Here is a 20,355-nt window from a genome sequence, read left to right as displayed (position 1 = left end):
GGGCTCAATCCCGGCTCCCCTTCCCTCCTCCGTCTCCCCCCCGCTCCCTCATAGAACTCATTCCCTCCCACGGCTCTGACTCCCACCTCTACGTGGACGATTCCCAAATCTCCATCCCTCCCTTTCTCCAAGCAGCTGGGCTCAGTGGAAAGAGCCCGGGCTTTGGAGTCAGAGGTCATGGGTTCAAATCCCGGCTCTGCCACTTCTCAGCTGGTTGACTTTGGGCGAGTCACTTCACTTCCGTGGGCCTCAGTGACCTCATCTGTAAAATGGGGATTAAGACTGTGAGCCCCCCGTGGGACAACTTGTAACCTCCCCAGTGCTTAGAACGGTGCTTTGCACATAGTAAGCGCTTAATAAATGCTATTATTATTATTATTATTATCCTTTCAAGGAAGCCAAGATCAAACTCAAAACTTGCATGGAGACCTGATCGTTGCTCCGGCTGCTTACTTAATATCCTCCAGTGAAGTAACTGTCTATAATGTGGGTTTTTTTTCCAGAAGACTGTTGCCAAGGGCTTCATAGACCCTTGAATTAACTTACCTTTATGCTTCCAGGCACCTGCAGCTGGACACAAAATGTTTAGGTCATCACCATCAGTGGTATTTATTAAGCACTTACTATGTGCACAGCTCTGTGTTAAACTCTTGGGAGAGTACAGTACAACAGAGTTGGCACACATGTTCCCTGCCCACAGTGAGCTTACAGGACCTTGTTGGAAAAAATGAGGGGAATCTGGGGCAGACTGTATCTCAGGCTCATAATTTTGAAGTATTTTCTCAATTTGTCATGTTTTGGATTTAGGTTGAACAACTTGATCTTTCACCCTGAGAAAGCAGAAGTGCTCTGTGTCCTGGATTGGGAACTTTCTACATTAGGAGACCCCCTCGTTGATGTGGCCTATAGCTGTCTGGCTCACTATTTGTCCCCTAATTTTCACATTCTGAAAGGTAAGCTTAGCTGGTGGGGCAACTAAATTGAGTTCTTTCTCAGAGCAGCTTTGGGAAAGAAGGAATTCCATTGAGAGTTATTTGCTATTGAAAGTCCTGGCATGAAGGGGCATGGCAGAGAGGGCCACTTGATCCTGTGCCAGTGAACATTTAAATAGACGATACACATTTCAATCACAAATTAGTAGGGGGGAAATTGCATTTCGTCTTAAATGTTCAGTAAGTGTATACCATACACATTAATTTGGGGACAAAGTTTAGGTGAGTACAGTAAAAGTTTGCTATATACTTAAAGTTAAAATATTACCCCACTTTTCTCTTTGGATCACTGTTTTAGCAAGGATAGTGAAGCCAATTTATTTATAATTAGAGGAATGACCCATTCTCATATGCATAGTGATTTCTTCTTTTGTTTTCCCTTCTTTTCAATCATATTTATTGAGTTCTTACTATGTGCCGAGCACTGTACTGTTTGGGAGAGTACAATACAAGAGAATTAGCAGACACATTCCCTGCCCATACTTTTACTGTAATATTGTCATTCCCTCTTCTTCTGTCTCTGCTCCTTAGGTTTGTCTTTCTTATGAGTTCTTATGAGACTGTCCTTTCTTCTCCACTCTTCCTTGTCTCCTCCTCTTTCTATTTCTCCTTCTCCTTCTCTTCCTCCTCCTCCTTCTGTTCCTTCTCTTCCTTTTTCAACTCTTCCTCCTTCTCTTCTTCTTTTGTGTCTAATTTCCATCTGTATATTATTTCCCAGCTCTTAGTACAGTGCTCTGCACACAGTAAGAGCTTAATAATAAGACTGTTACTACTACTACTACTTTTTTTCCCTTCTCCTCCTCCTTCACTCCTTTCCTTCCAGTCCCAATTTTTAAATCCAGGAGATTTCCAGGGATGGGGTCACAGGGAAGCAAATGGTTCTTTTTAGACTTTTGAGAGGAAGACAAACATATGGAGGCCCCTTTAAGTCCCGACCACAGTCAGAAATTTTGGTCTCAGAAGGGAACAAGCAGCATTTTTTTAATATACGCACACACACAACTTTCTTTTAACTCAACTCCTTCCACTCTCAGCGTACCTTGCAAATACTGTTTTCCTCAGAATCCATTTTGGCTTTGGAGAAGTCATGAAGACAGGGGCAAATGTCCGAGAAGCAGCGTGGAGAGAGCACGGGTCTGGGGTCAGAAGGATCTGGGTTCTAATCCTGGCTCTGCCATTTGTCTGCTGTGAGACCTTGGGCAAGTCACTTCACTTTTCTGTGCCTTAGTTACCACATCTGTAAAATAGGAATTAAGACTATGAACCCAACGTGGGACAAGGACTATGTCCAACTTGATTAGCTTGTATCTGCCCCAGCACTTATTACAGTCCCAGGCACATAGTAAGCGCTTAGAAATACCAAAAAAAAATTGACTTATCTGGAGCCCTATAACTAAATTCATGGACAGATGGAAATGGGACCCAGAGCTTCTGTCTGTCTTTACTTCCCATGATAATTAGGCCCTGAATCTTTTGAGAGCTAGTTTGTGAATGATAGTTTTAGTGTACAGATTCATGTAGCATTCTGGATTCCTAGACAACTCTAAGAAGAAAAGTCATTGTTATATCATGCTAATCTCTGGCCCAGTTGTGAATGAAGTAAATTGATTTAGGGAATCAAATCCCTAGCTAGGGGATGGTTGGATAAATGGCTGCTTAATAAAGGGACTTTATATTTTCTTTCAGGTTTGAGCGATGGTGATTTAACTCAGCAAGGAATTCCCACTGCAGAGGAATATTTCAGAATGTATTGTCTAAACAGGGGGCTCCCTCCCGTTGGAAACTGGAACTTCTATATGGCCTTTTCCTCTTTCCATGTGGCCACAATCCTGCAGGGAGTGTACAAACGCTCATTCACAGGTAACAATGCCCTAAACAGGCCTGAATATAGTCAATCATATTTATTGAGCACTTACTGTGTGCAGAGCACTAAGCGCTTGGAAGAATACATTATAGCAAGGTAATAGACACATTCACTTTCCCCAGTGAGCTTACAGTCTAGAGGGGGAGTTTAGGCTAGTCAGCCTTTAATTATCCGTGAGGGAACTGAATGCTGGCTGGCCACCATGCCCTGCATTAAAGCACTTAGGAAAGTTCAACCGAAGGCCAAGTTCCTTGTGGAATAGTGACAGATTTTTAAGTTTTATCCTTTGCAAATCAGCCTTCCTTCACACTGCGTCATCCACCACCACTCTCCCCATCAGGCATATGTGACTTGATGATGCCGCCTTTCCCCTTGCTCTCCTCAGGGCCAAGATGCCCCTGCCATTCTGGGCTACCTCTTGTTTGGCTTAGCTACTTCATGGGCCTGCCCCATTAGCCTAAATGGCGGAAAGCTATCCCTCGATACGATGGTCGCTGGCACCTATAGCAAAGTCGAACAGAACCAGAAAACAAGTTCCAGAACTAAGCCCTCCTTCCCTCGTCTCCCACTCCTTTCTGCCATGTCCCTGCGTTGTCCCCCCTCCCGGCCCCAGAGCACTTACGTACATATCTGTAATTTATTTATAAATAATATTTATTTATATTAATGGGGGTCGCCCAGTCTAGACTGTAGGCTCGTTGCGGGCAGGGTTTGTGTCTGTTTATTTTTATGTTGTACTCTCCCAAGCACTTAGTACAGTGATCTGCACTCAGTAAGAGCTCAAGAAATATGACTCACTGACTGAGAACGGCTCTGATTAGGGTATTTCTGGGAAATCGGAAGACCTAGTGGACCTCATGGAGTAGCCAGTTTAGCTTAAAAAGCTTGAGTCGGTTCAGCTGTTGCTCAGTAAAATTCATCCGCTTCAGTAAACATACTTCCCAAGCGCTTAGTACAGTGCTCTGCACATAGCAAGCGCTCAATAAATACGATTGATGATGATGATCAAGATTTCCACAGGGAAAAGAGAGCGTTTTGCGTCATTCGCCGTGGCTCTTGCTAAAGTGGAGGGGTCCCTCATTTAAACACCTTTGGAAATACCTCCATTTCCCTCTAATTGAGTTGTAAATTTGTACATATTTATTACTCTATTTATTTATTTTACTTGTACATATCTATTCTATTTATTTTATCTTGTTAGTATGGTTTTGTTCTCTGTCTCCCCCTTTTAGACTGTGAGCCCACTGTTGGGTAGGGACTGTCTCTATATGTTGCCAACTTGTACTTCCCAAGCGCCTAGTACAGTGGTCTGCACACAGTAAGCGCTCAATAAATATGATTGATTGATTGTCCCTTTAAAAGGAAAAGAGACGAAAAAGTGCTGAGAACATGTGTCAGCATTGCGTGATGTTAGTCACTAAAGAGATTTGCAGTTGTGCAGGGTAACCGGTGAAATCATCATCATCATCAATCGTATTTATTGAGCGCTTACTGTGTGCAGAGCACTGTACTAAGCGCTTGGGAAGTACAAGTTGGCAACATCTAGAGACGGTCCCTACCCAACAGTGGGCTCACAGTCTAAAAGGGGGATACAAAACCAAACATACTAACGAAATAAAATAAATAGATATGTACAAGTAAAATAAATAGAGTAATAAATATGTACAAACATATCTACAGGTGCTGTGGGGAAGGGAAGGAGGTAAGATGCGGGGATGGAGAGGGGGGTGAGGGGGAGAGGAAGGAAGGGGCTTGAGACCTACAGGGGGCAAAACAGACACATTAAACTCTCCGGTGTTTGGAGGAAGGCAGATAGCTAAAGTTAGAGCAATAGGTTAGCTCTAACCTCAGGGTCCAAGAAGTCTAAGGACTTAAATGCTGCCAGGGGAATTCAGTCCTCTGAGATCAGCTTCTTCAGCATTGTGCTACATGACCAGGGATCCACTGTAAACATTCTGGGCAGCTCAGTCCCTGCCAGAGTTTTCTGGGAAAGGAAGTTGGGTAACAGCTGCAGCAGGAGGTGAAAGTCAAAATTTAGAGGAAAAAATTCTAGACCATCCTGCCACATCAACAGGCTCGGAGCGAGCCGGAATCCGTCGAAATGCCTGCTTCTCGGCTTTTCGTATTTCACAGTCCCTGGGCTAGAATTTCCCATTTTTGCTGCTTCTCAGTGCCGGAAAGAAACTTGAGGAATTAAAGATAATCTGCTACTAAGTCCATTAAATGGTTGCAGATGGGTATACGTACATTCTACCTCTCAGCTGTTTTCTGAAGCACTGACTTTGCTAAAGAACAGTTTGTTGCTTTAACTCTGGGTCGTGCTCCAATGTCCTAAGAGGAGCTAAACAAACTCCTATTTTTAAACCATCTCTTCAATCACTGCAGACAAACTCAAAGTAAAGAACTCAAATAATCTGCATAATAACCATTATGGAATGCTCTAACCATTAGAGAAGTAGCTTGGCTCAGTGGAAAGAGCATGGGCTTGGGAGTCAGAGGTCATGGGTTCAAATCCTGACTCCACAACTTGTCAGCTCTGTGACAGGACAAGTCACTTAACGTCTCTGTGCCTCAGTTACCTCATCTGTAGAATGGGGATTAAGACTGTGAGCCCCACATGGGACAACCTGATCACCTTGTATCCTCCCCAGCACTTAGAACAGTGCTTTGCACAGAGTAAGCTCTTAACAAATGCCATCATTATTATTAGAGAAGCAGCATGGCTTAGAGGAAAGAGCATGGGCTTGAGAGTCAGAGGTTGTGGGTTCTAATCCCGCCTCCACCACTGATCAGCTGAGTGACTTTGGGCAAGTCACTTGACTTCTCTGTGCCTCAGTTACCTCATCTGCCAAATGGGGATTAAGACTGTGAGCCCCACGTGGGACAACCTTGTATCTACCCCAGCGCTTAGAACAGTGCTCGGCACATAGTAAGCACTTAACAAATGCCATCATTATTATTATTATAAGATGCCTTTAGCTTATTACAACAGACGGATAGCTATTTTCGCAACATTCTAGACCCCTTGATTGGCCTAATTCCTAGGTTAAATCTGTTGTATGTCTTCACAGACTTTCAACAGCACAGGAAAATATGTGAACGCAATCAATTGGATTTATTGGGTATTTACTGTGTGCAGAGCTCTGTACTAAGAGCTTGAGAGCGTACAGTATAACAGAGGTGGAAGGCGCATCCGCGGTCCACAAGGAGCTTACAGTCTAGAAAGGGAGGCAGACATTAATATAAGTAAATAAATTACTGATGTGTATATAAGTGCCATGGAATAAAAAGGTACAAATCCAAGTGCAAGGGCAATCCAGAAGCGAATGGGGGAAGAGGAAATGAAGACTTATTCGGGGGAAGGCCTCTAAAAAGCATCGAAAAAACATTTCCCCAGTTTTCAAAATGTAGCTGTAAAGTTCAGTGGCTCTAATCAGCCCCATCTCCCACCCAAGAATCCAGCCAGAAGTCATTCTCAAAGGAATGGGGCTATGGCAGACCGTAGCTCCAGAAATGCAGGGAAAAACTGCACCCTGTCATCCTGAGGCAGAAGGGAACTTAGGGAGCGGTGAATAATTTTCTCCCCTGTTTTACAGATGAGGTAACTGAGGCACAGAGAGGTTAAGAGACCTGCCCAAGGTCACACAACAGGCTAGTGGAAGATCTGGGCTAAGAACCCAGTTAAGTCTGATTCCTAGGCCTTTGCTCTTTCCACTAGCCCACAGTTTCTCTAGATTACGACTTCCTGCTAGGCACTGCTTTTCGTCAGTTAGAGACCCCATTTGGAGAATGGTTGTGACACTGATATTAAATCCGCCCCAATCTAGAGAAGCAGCATTGCCTAGTGTATCGAGCACAGGCCTGGAAATCAGAAGGACCTGGGTTCCAATCCTGACTCCGCCACTTTTCTTCTGTATGACCTTGGTTAAGTCATTTAACTTCTCTGTGCCTCAGTTACCTCAACTGAAAAATGGGGACTAAGACTGTGAGCCCCATGTGGGACATGGATTATGTCCAATCTGATTAGCTGGTATTTACCCCAGTGCTTGGCACACCGTAAGTGCTGAACAAATACCATTAAAGAAAATCTAAAGCTTCTTTCCTGGTCATGGAAAGAAAGCATAGTGGAACTGATAGAGGCAGTAAAAGGAAACTAATACAGGCAGTTTATTTAAATGACAGGGGAGCCAAATCTCAGAACAGGAAAGAGATTAAACTGAACTAAGTAAATGAAAGAACATCCTTTCTACCAATGTAGAAGGGAAAATAACTAGAGAAACAGCGTGGCTCAGTGGAAAGAGCACGGGCTTTGGAGTCAGAGGTCATGGGTTTGCATCCCGGCTCTGCCAATTGTCAGCTGTGTGACTTTGGGCAAGTCACGTAACTTCTCTGCACCTCAGTTCCCTCATCTGTAAAATGGGGATTAAGATTGTGAGCCCCCCATGGGACAACCTGATCACCTTGTAACCTCCCCAGCGCTTAGAACAGTGCTTTGCATATAGTAAGCGCTTAATAAATGTTATTAAAAAAATCTTGAATTAAAAAATTCTTTCCTTTATATAAGTCAAATGTCATCTGGATAAGGATAAGAAAGGAGGATGAAAGAAGCAAAAGCATAGAGTGAAGATGTCTAGGGCAGAGAGAAGCTGGGATTTTTTTTAAGGAGCAAGAGAACTTGCAAAATGAAAAATAAAAATTGCAATTCCCACAAGAAGAGAAGAGAGCTTCAGTTTTCAAAAGCAACTACCGAAAATGCTAGCAACTTAAAAGAAGACAGCAATCTTAAAGTTAGGTATACAGAATATAGCTTGTCAAGGATGGCTTAATCTCTTCAGAGAGTTGCCTAATTAATCCAGAAGTTAGTGGCAGAAAGCAATGTAGTAAGAGGCAAACTAAGGAGACTTTGAATAAGAGTATTATTAGGCAGCTGCCGTGTCTTTTAGTGAATTCACAGGAGCTGGTGGTAATGTTACCAAGATAAAAATTTGTGCTTGCAAGTTTTGGGGAGGAGCAGCATGGAGCTCCATGTTTTAGCAAAACTATGTTTTAGCAGAACATAGATTTTGGATTATTAACCCTTTTTGTGCTTGCAAGTTTAAAATTTTGCTAGTTTAAAAATTTGTGCTTGCAAGTTTTGGGGAGGAGCAGCATGGAGCTCCATGTTTGAGCAAAACTATGTTTTAGCAGAACATAGACTTTGGATTATTAACCCTTTTTTAATGATTCTGGATAGGGCAAGCGAGCTCCTCAGCGGCCGAACAAAGTGGGAAGAAGGCTGAGTTCATGTCTAACTTGGCATGGGATTTCGCAGTCAAAGAAGGGTTCCGACTATTCAGAGACCTGCCAGCAGCCAAACCTCCCGCCAGATCTTACTGTACCTGGGCCAGACCCAACCTTAAGCCCAACCTTTAAGCGCAAATGGAACAAGGAGAAGCTGGGCCAAATTTTCAGAGCCTTCAGAGACTCATGGTATCCTAGTTATCGCTCCAGAAACTCTTTCCACACCAGTCCAGAAACCTGATCGCAAGCCGAAGCAATTCGTTGAGGACTATATCTATCCTGTTGAGCAGGAACTGAGAAATCATCAGACTTCAGAGAGGAGATGGGCGCTACCTTCCCTGATGGAAGAACTCGAGGTAAAACCGGACCTATTATGAGGCACATGTTACGCTGTCATATAATAAATGGCTTATCATTAATCCTGACTCTGGAGCAGGCTGAGTTGGACATCAAGGAAAGGCATCCATCACACCATTTTTCCATTTATTCTGTGGTCACTGTAAGAGATAATAGTGGGCCAGATAGACCATTCTTCTGACCCAGTAACTGCATTTTTTAATCTTCTTTTCTTTATAGTGTTCCTTTCATTTCTGTTTGCTTACTGCATACTTCTGCATAGGGACTGTAGTCGAAGGAGAGTCGAGTTAAATTCCTTCCCGCCTTGATTATCTTTGAAATATTGCACTTGAATTGTTAAAACTCTGGAAAAAAAATTATGCACGATATGCAGAGGTTAATGATTCTGATCCAGAATCAAAGACTAAGAACCAAGTACGTTAGCTCAAATTAACCTTGGAAAGATAAGTACCTATAGTCTATAGTCACACTTTAAACTCCACAGTAAATTCCTATTAAAAATTCCCTTTTAGGAAAACTTATAACACCCACAAAGTCATAAAACATGCTTTTGAAAACTTTCTGCTAGAAACCCCACTAAACGTTGTTCTTTTCTCTTTCCTTTCTTTGCCCCAAGCTAACCTCCCTATTTTGTCTATCACTTGATTTCCTGCCTTTTTCCTTTGCTGTCGTTCGTAGTATTTCGTCCTGCAGAAACGGCCCCCAAATGACCAACAGTCAAGATCATTCCTGGCTGTAAGTGAGGAATGGGCATGGTGAATTGGGGAGTGATCAATTTAACTAACCGGGGCTCTAATCTTAGAGAAGCAGTGTGGCTCAGTGGAAAGAGCCCGGACTTTGGAGTCAGAGGTCATGAGTTCAAATCCCGGTTCCACCAGTTGTCAGCTGTGTGACTTTAGGCAAGTCGCTTAACTTCTCTGGGCCTCAGTTCCTTCATCTGTAAAATGGGCCCCCTGTGGGACAACCTGATCACCTTGTAACCTCCCCAGCACTTAGAACAGTGTTTTACACATAGTAAGCGCTTAATAAAAATGTCATTATTATTATTAATCCCAGCTCCACCACTTGTCTGTTGTGTGACCTTGGGCAAGTCACTTTACTTCTCTGTGCCTCAGTTACTTCATGTGCAAAATGGGAATTAATACCGTGAGCCCCAGGTGGGACATGGGCTGTGTCCAACCTGATAAACTTGTGCCTACTCCAGCACTGAATACAGTGGCTGGCACATAGTAAGTACTTAACGAAGAAAAGCAGCATGGCCTAGTGGAAAGAACATAGGCCTGGGACTCAGGTGACCTGGACTCTAACCCCAACTGCCAATTGCTTGCTGTTTGACCTTGGGTAAGTCACTTAATTTCTCTGTTTCCTCAGTTTCCTCGACTGTAAAATGGGGATTAAATACTCATTCTCCCTCCTACTTAGATTGTGAGCCCCGTGCAGGACAGCGACTGTGTCCAACCTAATTAACTTGTGGATAGAGTACAGGCCTGGGACTCAGAAGGTCATGGATATCTAATCCTGGCTCTGCCACTTGTCTGCCGTGTGACCCTGGGCAAGTCACTTTACTTCTCTGTGCCTCAGTTGCCTCATCTGTAAAATGGGATTAAGACTGTGAATCCTATGTGAGACAGGGACTGTGTCCAACCTGATTACCTTCTATCAATCCCAGCGCTTAGAACAGTGCTTGGCACAAAGTAAGCGCTTAGTAATACCATAATAATTATGATTATTATCATTACCCCAGCGCTTAGAACAGTGCTTGGCACAAAGTAATCACTTAGCAAATGCCATAAAACAAAATGAAACTTTAAAAAGCCATAAAATACAAACAAAAAAACCAGTCTGCTGGGTGCCAGCACTGCCCAAATCCAGGCTGCCAAGTTCAGAAGCAGAAGGGACTGGTCAATGAGAAAGGGAAACTTTCAGAAATGAAGTTCAGCAGCTGGTCACCAATCAACCAATCAGTTGTATTTATTGAGTGCTTACTGTGTGCAGAGCACTGTACTAAGCGCTTGGGAAGTACAAGTCGGCAACACATAGAGACAGTCCCTACCCAACAGCGGGCTCACAGTCTAGAAGGGGGAGACAGAGAACAAAACCAAACATACTAACAAAATAAATAGAATAGATATGTACAAGTAACATAAATAAATAGAGCAATAAATATGTACAAACACATATACATATATACAGGTGCTGTGGGGAAGGGAAGGAGGTAAGATGGGGGGATGGAGAGGGGGACGAGGGGGAGAGGAAGGAAGGGGCTCAGTCTGGAAAGGCCTCCTGGAGGAGGTGAGCTCTCAGTAGGGCCTTGAAGCTCTCAGTAGGGCCTTGACTACTATTATTCCTATTATAATTATATTATATATAATATATTACTATATTATATATATATTATAATATATATTACATAATTATATTATAGTGGTTACTATTATAGTCACCACAATTCCTACCTCCATCCTCCACGTCCAGAAAACAACAGGCTACTCCTTCAGAACCGTGACCACATGCCCTCTGAAGATAGATGGATTCTCTATTTATATCTATTGCTTTGCCTCTTTTCCCTCAAATCCCTTGTGGGGCTAATGTTTAGGGTCATGGCTCAAGTCTCACATGACATGCTATTGCCTCTTCTCTCTGTGAAAGGAGAAATTCAAGTCAGAAGGCCCGTGGAACCTATTCTTGCCACTGCAGAGTAATCCTGAGAGGAAGTATGGGGCTGGACTGACCAATCTGGAATATATACATTTGTGTGAACTCATCTTTTCTTAAACTACGTGAGGAAGTTATATGTTTTCCCCGCCCTGCTCCAGGGTCATTTTCTCTTTGTTATCTTTCTCCTCTTTGAAGCTACCAACCAAGCAGCAGTGATAGTTGAGTTTCACCTTGAAGCAATAAAAAACGAAGACAGGATGACCAGAACAGATTACTTTCAAATTCAAATATGTAGATGAAGGTGTCTCAGAATATAATTCTTCCCTTTCCCTCTCTGCCTCATTTTGGGGGTGATGGTTCCAATCTTCACTCACGCCAAAATAAATGTGGGACTACCCTTCTTGTTAGGCTATGAAGGAGGTATGTGTCTGTCTGTCTGTTGGCTTCTATCTGTTCCACCTTGATAAATAATTATTGCTAGCTCACATCAGATAAAATAAGTAAGAATCTGAATATAAGTAATAAATCTGAACCCTAAGTTCAGAGCGGGGAACCATGAGGGGAAAGGCATGGTTGATAGAAGGAGAGCTGAGAAAAGAAGAGTCGGTCAGGAGGAAATAGAGAGTGATGGAAGGCAGGTAGGCAGTCTCCCCTCCCTGAACCCGAATCTGGATTGGCAGAGTTTCGAGCGCTGCCTCTGCCGGGAATTCCCTATCATCAATCGTATTTATTGAGCGCTTACTATGTGCAGAGCACTGTACTAAGCGCTTAGCACTGTACTATACTCTATAGAAGAGTTCTACCCCCACAATTAGGTGGTAGGCCATGTCTTGTCTTATGCTGTCGAGTCATCTCCAACCATAGAGACTCCATGGACACATCTCTCCCAGATTGCCCCACCTCCATCTGCAGTCAGTCTGGTGATGAATCCTAGAGATTTTTTGATAAAAATCTGGAAATGGTGGAAGAAGGCAGTGGGCCTTCTTCCACATAGTTAACTTGAGTCTCTGCCCTTGGCTGTCTCCCATGCCACTGCTCGCAGCACAGTTGAATTTTGACTTGTAGCAGATTGCCTTCCACTCGCTAGCCACTGCCCAAGCTAGGAATGGAATGGCTATGCCTCTGCTTTACTCTCCCTCCCAGAGTTGAGACTAGTAAAGTACTGGCTGGAAACTCTCCAGGTGTGATTCTGAGAGGCCCCATAATCTCTAGGCAGTTTGTTTTGCAGCAGCACAAGGTTGAAGTAGAAGGAGACAAGCATTTTTCGATGGAGAAAAGCATTTCGGGTTATAGTATTAGGACCAGCATCAGGAACATGGTTATGGAAGAAGCTCAGAAAGTGGTAATGCAGCCTGATGGATATAAAGCCCGTTCCCCTCCTGCATTTCTTCCTGCCTGGGCTTCATTATCAGACCTCCTTTTGAACCTTGAAGAGAATGGGAGGATTTACAAAGTGCCATGGATCAAGGATCAATAACTGGTTTCTGTATGGCCTAATTGTCTAATGAGATCAGGCGAGGGGCAGGGCAAGTGACCCCATTCTTCACTCTTTTCTTGGTTGTGAGATCATGTTATCAAGAATACTACCGAAAGGGAAGTCCTTGATTTCTTATAAGAATACAGACATCCCTCAGAAGCTTCAGATAATAATAGTAATTGCGGTACTTGTTCAGCACTTACTGTGTGCCAGGACTGCTCTAAATTCTGGGGTAGATTCAATTTAACCAGTTTGGACACAGTCCCTGTCCCACATGGGGCTCACACTCTTAATTCCCATTTACAGATGAGGTAATTGAGGCACAGAGAAGTGAAGTGACTTGCCCAAGGTCACACAGCAGACAAGTGGCAGAGTCTAGATTAGAACTCAGGTCCTTATGACTCTCAGGTCTATGATGTAACCATTAAGCCACACTGCTTCCTAACCCCTTCAGACCCTTTCACTGGGCATCGCTGGGCAATAAGTAGCTGTGAATGAACCCTTGTAAGCAGGCACCACTCTAAGAATCCAAGTCCATTTTTGGTGAATGAAATTAATCCTATCATCAGGGTCATCTTGAAAAACAAAAGGCGTTTGAAACTTGATGTTTACGATTACAGATGTATTGGAAATTGGTATGATTGGTGTGACCTTTTCCAGGTTTTTAGTTTCTCTGCCCCAATCATTGGAAATATGGAGGTGCTCCTGCGATGTGGTACAGAAAAGCAGAAAGCTCGTTGGCTGATTCCCTGGCTGGAGGGAAAGATCCAGTCATGTTTTGCTATAACCGAACCCCAGGTAGGCATCCTGGAAGTTAGAAGGTCCACAGAACCTCCTACCACGCTTATAAACCGTCTCCAAAGTGGGGTTTGCGATCGATCAGTCGTTTTTATTGACCACTTACTTTGTGCAGACCACTGTAATTAAATAATGATGGTGTTTGTTAAGCACTGACTATTTGTCAAAGCAGTGTTCTAAGTCCTGGGGTGGGCACAAACTAATCAGGTTGGACAAAGTCCATGTACCACCTGGGGCTCACAGTCTTACTCCCCATTTTACAGCTGAGGTCACTGAGGCCCAGAGAAGTCAAGTGACTTGTCCCAAGTCGCAGAGCAGACAGATGCTGGGGCTGGAATTAAAACCAGGTCCTTCTGACTCCCAAACCCGTACTCTATCTGGCGAGGCCACACTGCCTGTACTAGGCGCTTGGAAGAGAGTACGGTGTAACATACATTGCCAACTTGTACTTCCCAAGTGCTTAGTACAGTGCTCTGCACACAGTAAGCGCTAAATAAATACAATTGAATGAATGAATGAATAACAGAATCAGTAGACATGTTCCTTGCCTACAAGAGGCTTATAGTCTAGAGGGGAAGACAAATCTGTGTGAATTCCTAAGTCCTCACTTCCCCAACTCCTACCCCCTTCAGCATGGCCTGTGCATTTGGATCTGTAACCCTTGAAGCATTTTATATTCATCTCACCCTCAGCCCCACAGAATAGGTACATGTCTGGAATTTATTCTAATGTCCGTCTTCCCCCAGACTGTAAGCTTCCTGTGGACAGGGAACAGTGCAACTCTGTTGCACTCTCCCAAGCATTTAGTACGGTGCTCGGCACACAGCAAGTGCTCAATAATACCACTGAGTGGTTGACTGATTCATAGTGTACTTTTGTTTAGGTTGCTTCTTCAGATGCTACCAACATTGAATCTTCAATCACAGAGGAGAAAGATTCCTATGTCATCAGTGGTCATTAATGGTGGACAACAGGCACTTGGCTCAAGTTCATTATGAAAACACATCCAGTTCTCTTAACACATGGGGATTGTGTTCTCGTCAAATCTCATATGAAGGAAAAAACTCAATGTAGTACTCACTGCATCGAACACCATACACCTGTGACTGTGTCCACACTCACAAGCGACTCCTCCCACTACACAGCATCCTGTTTCCATGTGGACTCACACTGTCACGTAGGGAAAAGCATGGCTTAGTGGATAGAGCACGGGACTGGGAGTCAGCAGGTCCTGGGTTCTAATCCTGACTCCACCACTCGTCTGCTGGGTGACCTTCGGCAAGTCACTTTGCTTCTCTGGGCCACAGTTACCCCATCTGTAAAATGGGGATTAAAAGTAGGAGCCCCACCTGGGACAACCTGATCACCTGATTATTATGCTTGGCACATAATAAGTACTTAACAAATACCATAATTATTATTATTTCCAGAAGAATATTCCCTAATTCCCTCATAATGTTCTCGCCAAAACCATACTGATAAGACATCTATTTGGACAGAACTAAATATTCCAGAATATCCTCTAGACTGTAAACTCCAATCAATTCATTGCTCCTGCGGGCAGGGAATGTGTTTAGCAACTCTGTTGTATTGTACTTAGTACAGTGCTCTGCACACAGTAAATGTTCAATAAATACCATTGATTGATTGGTTTCAAACCAGGGTTCACTGCCTTGCTGCTGCCATTAACAAGTTAGTGATTTCTTTTCAGCAGTGCTCACCGATCTCTTCTCTAACCCATCGGTTACTGGATTACAAAAAAAAAAAACATAGTGCAGGTCAAGTTCATTTACAGTGGAATCAGAATAGGGTGTCCATTTAAGTATATATGTTTGTACATATTTATTACTCTATTTATTTTACTTGTACATATCTATTCTATTTATTTTATTTTGTTAGTATGTTTGGATTTGTTCTCTGTCTCCCCCTTTTAGACTGTGAGCCCACTGTTGGGTAGGGACTGTCTCTATATGTTGCCAACTTGTACTTCCCAAGCGCTTAGTACAGTGCTCTGCACACAGTAAGCTCTCAATAAATAAATACAATTGATTGATTTCCCTGGCATTTGCTGCAGGAGAACAGGCAGAGTTGACAGGACCTCTGGTATTGTTCCACTAGAATGAAAATCTCATTATGGCGGCTTCATTCATTCATTTGTTCATTCATTCAATCGAATTTATTGAGGGCTTACTGTGTGCAGAGCACTGTACTAAGTGCTTGAAAGGTACAATACAGCAATAAGAGAGACAATCCGTGCCCACACTGAGCTTGCAGTCTAGAGGGGGGAGACAGACATCAATATATAAGTATACATATATGTATATATGTATATATAAGTATATGTATATATAAGTATATATATATAAGTATATGTTTATAAGTATATATAAGTATAAACATATATCCATAAGTGCTGTGGGGTGGGGAGAGAGGGGAAGAGCAAAGGGAGCAGTTGTGGCAGCTTGCGTGCGATGTAATTTTCTTTTCCTGCAAGGGAGTTGTGAGGGCCTCCCCTCCCACCCAGAGGTCTGTCATTAGTTCCCATCCCACCCTAACTGCCTTTCTGAAATCTAGGAGCTAAATATAACATTTCATGTTGTCCTTTGGCTCTGACACCTACTCAAATTTACAGATTAAGCCTGTCCATCAGTAATCCCTTCAGAGTAGAATGGCAGCGTTCAGGTCTGCTTTGGAAAAGGACGTGTTTCCAACCGGCTCGCTCTGAATTGTGTTCTAACCCCTGAATGGAATTTCCTGAAAAACATCATTTTCATGACTTTGGATTTACCCAGTATGAGGGCAAAAATCAATTGCACTGATTTTCTGATGGAGAACAAGAGAACATTCAGCTGATGTACATAAACAGTCTAAACTAGATGCATTTGATCACCAGGATTTTGCTTGGGTTTTTTGCAGGGACAAGTGCTTAATGAGATGTGATGAGCTTGGAATCAAGTTATCTGGTTCTGCCTGTCTCCTTTCCTGGCAGGTGTTGTGGATCACCACTGCCAGCTCTGTGTATTTATGGGGAAAACAAATTTGCATGCCCACCGCCACAAGCAGCAGTCAATGCTTCTAGTTCCCATGGATACTCCTGGGATAAAAGTCATCAGGACTTGTCCAAGGTCACACAGCAGACAAGCGGCAGAGCCGGGATACTCAGTTCCTCCCACTCCCGGGACCAGGCTCTTTCCGCTAAGCAACACTGCTTCTGTAGAAAGCTCTGCAGTACAGCTCCACGGGAAGTGCTCAAAAAAATCAATCGATGGTATTTATTGAGCACTTACTGTGTGCAGAGCACCGTTGTAAGCACTTGGGAGAGTACGACAGAATCGGTAGACACTTTCCCTGCCCACAAGGAGCTTACAATCTAGATAGACAGACATTGAAGTTAATTATGGATACACACATAAGCGCTGTGGGGATGAGGTGGGTTGAGTATCAAGTGCTTAAAGAATACAGGTCCAAGTGTCTACTTGTTTTGCTTTGTTTTGTTGTCTGTCTCCCCCCTCCTAGACTGTGAGCCTGTTGTTGGGTAGGGATTGCCTCTGTTGCCTAATTGTACTTTCCAAGCGCTTAGTACAGTGCTCTGCACACAGTAAGCGCTCAATAAATACGATTGAAGGAATGAACATAGGTGAGTGAGTAGGCGAATGCGGGCTTAGGGAAGACCTCTAATAATTTTAGACTGTGAGCCCACTTTTAGACTGTGAGCCCACTGTTGGGTAGGGACTGTCTCTGTATGTTGCCAACTTGTACTTCCCAAGCGCTTAGTACAGTGCTCTGCACACAGTAAGCACTCAATAAATATGATTGATTGATTGATTGATAAATAGTAAAAATACCACTGATTGACAATTCACAGAGATCCCTTTTGAAAACTTTGTCTTACTAGTACAGCAATCTCCATTAGGGTACTTCTAAAGGGATCAGCCAAGTTTGTGAGAGAGTTGAGAGGCATTCCTACAGAGTATCACCATGTAATCGATCAATCGATGGTATTTATTGAACGTTAGCTGTGTACAGAGCACTGTACTAAATGCTTGGGAAAGTACAAAAATGGATTGGACAAATTACTTCTAAGCAATTTTCAAATTAAATTCAGGGATTGCTGCCCTTCTTGGTAGGTATCACTGACTTGATGTTTCTTTCCCAATCACTATAAATAACCTAGATAGTCTACCTCTGAAATGTATGTCAAAGAGCAGAGAGCTCCACAAAGGAAGGGAAGGGCTTGGGGGAGACATCAAAGGCCACTGGGAATTCCATCAAGTCACAGATAGATTTCACCTCCCACTTTGGGAAACACAGATCCCATGACTAGATTTCAGAATGAAGGGTTGGGAGTCCCATAATAATAATAATAATTACGGTATTTGTTAAGTGCTTACTATGTGCCAAGCACTGTTCCAAGCACTGGGGTAGATACAGGGTAATCAGGTTGTCCCACATGGGACCCACACTTTTAATCCCCGTTTTACAAATGAGGTAACTGGAGAAGCAGTGTGGCTCAGTGGAAGGAGCCCTGGCTTTGGAGTCAGAGGTCATGGGTTCAAATCCCAGATCCGCCAACTGTCAGCCGTGTGACTTTGGGCAAGTCACTTCTCTGGGCCTCAGTTACCTCATCTGTAAAATGGGGATTAAGACTGTGAGCCCCCCGTGGGACAACCTGATCACCTTGTAACCTCCCCAGCGCTTAGAACAGTGCTTTGCACATAGTAAGTGCTTAATAAATGTCATTATTATTATTATTAACTGAGGCACAGAGAAGTTAAGTGACTTGCCCAAGTGGCGGAGCTGGGATTAGAACCTACGTCTCTGACTCCCAAACCTGAGCTCTTTTCACTAAGCCTCGCTGCATCTCTTTGCTCCCCATGCTCACTTCCAGGCCCTACCCTAGACTTGCTCGGTTTCAGAATGAAGGGTTGGGAGTCCCATAATAATAATAATAATTACGGTATTTGTTAAGCGCTTACTATGTGCCAAGCACTGTTCTGAGCACTGGGGTAGATACAGGGTAATCAGGTTGTCCCACATGGGACTCACACTTTTAATCCCCATTATACAAATGAGGTAACTGGAGAAGCAGCGTGGCTCAGTGGAAGGATCCCCGGCTTTGGAGTCAGAGGTCATGGGTTCAAATCCCAGCTCCGCCAACTGTCAGCTGTGTGACTTTGGGCAAGTCACTTCTCTGGGCCTCAGTTACCTCATCTGTAAAATGGAGATTAAGACTGTGAGCCCCCCATGGGACAACCTGATCACCTTGTAACCTCCCCAGCGCTTAGAACAGTGCTTTGCGCATAGTAAGTGCTTAATAAATGTCATTATTATTATTATTAACTGAGGCACAGAGAAGTTGTGACTTTCCCAAGTGGCGGAGCCGGGATTAGAACCTACGTCCTCAGACTCCCAAACGTGAGCTCTTTTCACTAAGCCTCGCTGCTTCTCTTTGCTTCCCATGCTCACTTCCAGGCCCTACCCTAGACTTGCTCGGTTACAAGCAAGTAATTTGGGTTCAGCTAAAGAGATGTCTAGAACTGAAGCAAGAGGAGCAAGAAAGGAGAAATACAAACCCCATCGAAAAGGAATGGCTCCATTCCATGATCTTCCAGAGAATAAAATGAGCCAAATGGTGTCTTACCGGGACCCATTTTGATTTTTCCAAATGGTCATGGACAAATCATATCTGAGGATGTGCAAGTTCCTAAGAAAAGTGTGTTACTGGGTCCTGGCTGAGGGTTTGAAATTACCCGAGGCAAGGTTGGCTCTGGGAGAATCCATCACTGCAGGAGGCTGATTGGGCATTCAGAGGGAGCTTTAGCTCTCATGAAAGAAGAAAGAACGAGTTAGTACTTCCCAACTTTTTCTGGAATGTGCCTGGTCCTGTCTGATATGCTGTTGCAGGTAAAGTCCCTGCTGTTCTCTTGGCTGATTCTCTCATTTATAGTAGAATTAGTAGACTGGGAGAGGCGGGGTGAAGAGGGAAGGAAAGAGGATGAGAAAACTATCCTTGAGGTCCACTAAAGGGAGGAGAGAGATAGCCAAGCCTCTGATTTACCGAGCTTAAGGTTGAAATTCAAAACAGAGAGAGTATCTCTTTCCCTCCCCATTCTCTTGGTCACTCATTCATTCATTCATTCAGCAGTGTTTATTAGGTGAGATATTTATTAGGTTCCCTTGATGCTTTTTCTGCTCTGCACTGTGGGGAAAACAGGCTCCTGCCCCCAGGATCTAAGTCTCAGTTTCCTCCCAAATCTAAGAACTATTCATCATCATCATCAATCGTGTTTATTGAGCGCTTACTGTGTGCAGAGCACTGTACTAAGCGCTTGGGAAGTACAAGTTGGCAACATATAGAGACAGTCCCTACCCAACAGTGGGCTCACAGTCTAAAAGGGGGAGACAGAGAACAGAACCAAACATACTAACAAAATAAAATAAATAGAATAGATATGTACAAGTAAAATAAATAAGTAAATAGAGTAATAAATATGTACAAACATATATACATATATACAGGTGCTGTGGGGAAGGGAAGGAGGTAAGATGGGGGGGATGGAGAGGGGGACGAGGGGAAGAGGAAGGAAGGGGCTCAGTCTGGGAAGGCCTCCTGGAGGAGGTGAGCTCTCAGTAGGGCCTTGAAGGGAGGAAGAGAGCTAGCTTGGCGGGTGGGCAGAGGGAGGGCATTCCAGGCCCGGGGGATGACGTGGGCCTGTCAGTATTAAATCAGTATTTAAACCCAACCTTCCTGCCTTAGGGTTCTAAATCCCCTATTTGGCTTCCAACCCCATTCTACCCCTTCCCCCCAGAAAGGCCAAGACTGCCCATGGACTTCGACACCATCAGCGAAAGTTAGGATCCTGAGCAAAAGAGGAAGTTGTTTCTCAAACCTATAGATTTTTTGCCAGGAACAAGGGGTTCAATAAATG

General features: G+C 43.7%; 1 protein-coding gene across 1 annotated transcript in view; it reads left to right on the top strand.

Annotated features, from left to right (window-relative positions):
• ACAD10 (acyl-CoA dehydrogenase family member 10) overlaps positions 1 to 20,355 on the top strand; it is a 67,810-nt gene that overhangs the window by 35,000 nt on the left and 12,455 nt on the right. The window contains 10 exon segments of the mRNA XM_038762734.1: positions 808 to 953; positions 2,679 to 2,852; positions 8,090 to 8,255; positions 8,291 to 8,492; positions 11,143 to 11,310; positions 13,289 to 13,426; positions 14,310 to 14,400; positions 16,416 to 16,551; positions 17,322 to 17,406; positions 19,052 to 19,259. Of these exon segments, the coding sequence (XP_038618662.1) occupies positions 808 to 953; positions 2,679 to 2,852; positions 8,090 to 8,255; positions 8,291 to 8,492; positions 11,143 to 11,310; positions 13,289 to 13,426; positions 14,310 to 14,400; positions 16,416 to 16,551; positions 17,322 to 17,406; positions 19,052 to 19,259 (1,514 nt within the window).

This window comes from Tachyglossus aculeatus, chromosome 21 (assembly GCF_015852505.1).
Source record: "Tachyglossus aculeatus isolate mTacAcu1 chromosome 21, mTacAcu1.pri, whole genome shotgun sequence".
Lineage (NCBI taxonomy): Eukaryota > Metazoa > Chordata > Mammalia > Monotremata > Tachyglossidae > Tachyglossus > Tachyglossus aculeatus.
This window is presented reverse-complemented; position numbering and strand designations above follow the sequence as displayed.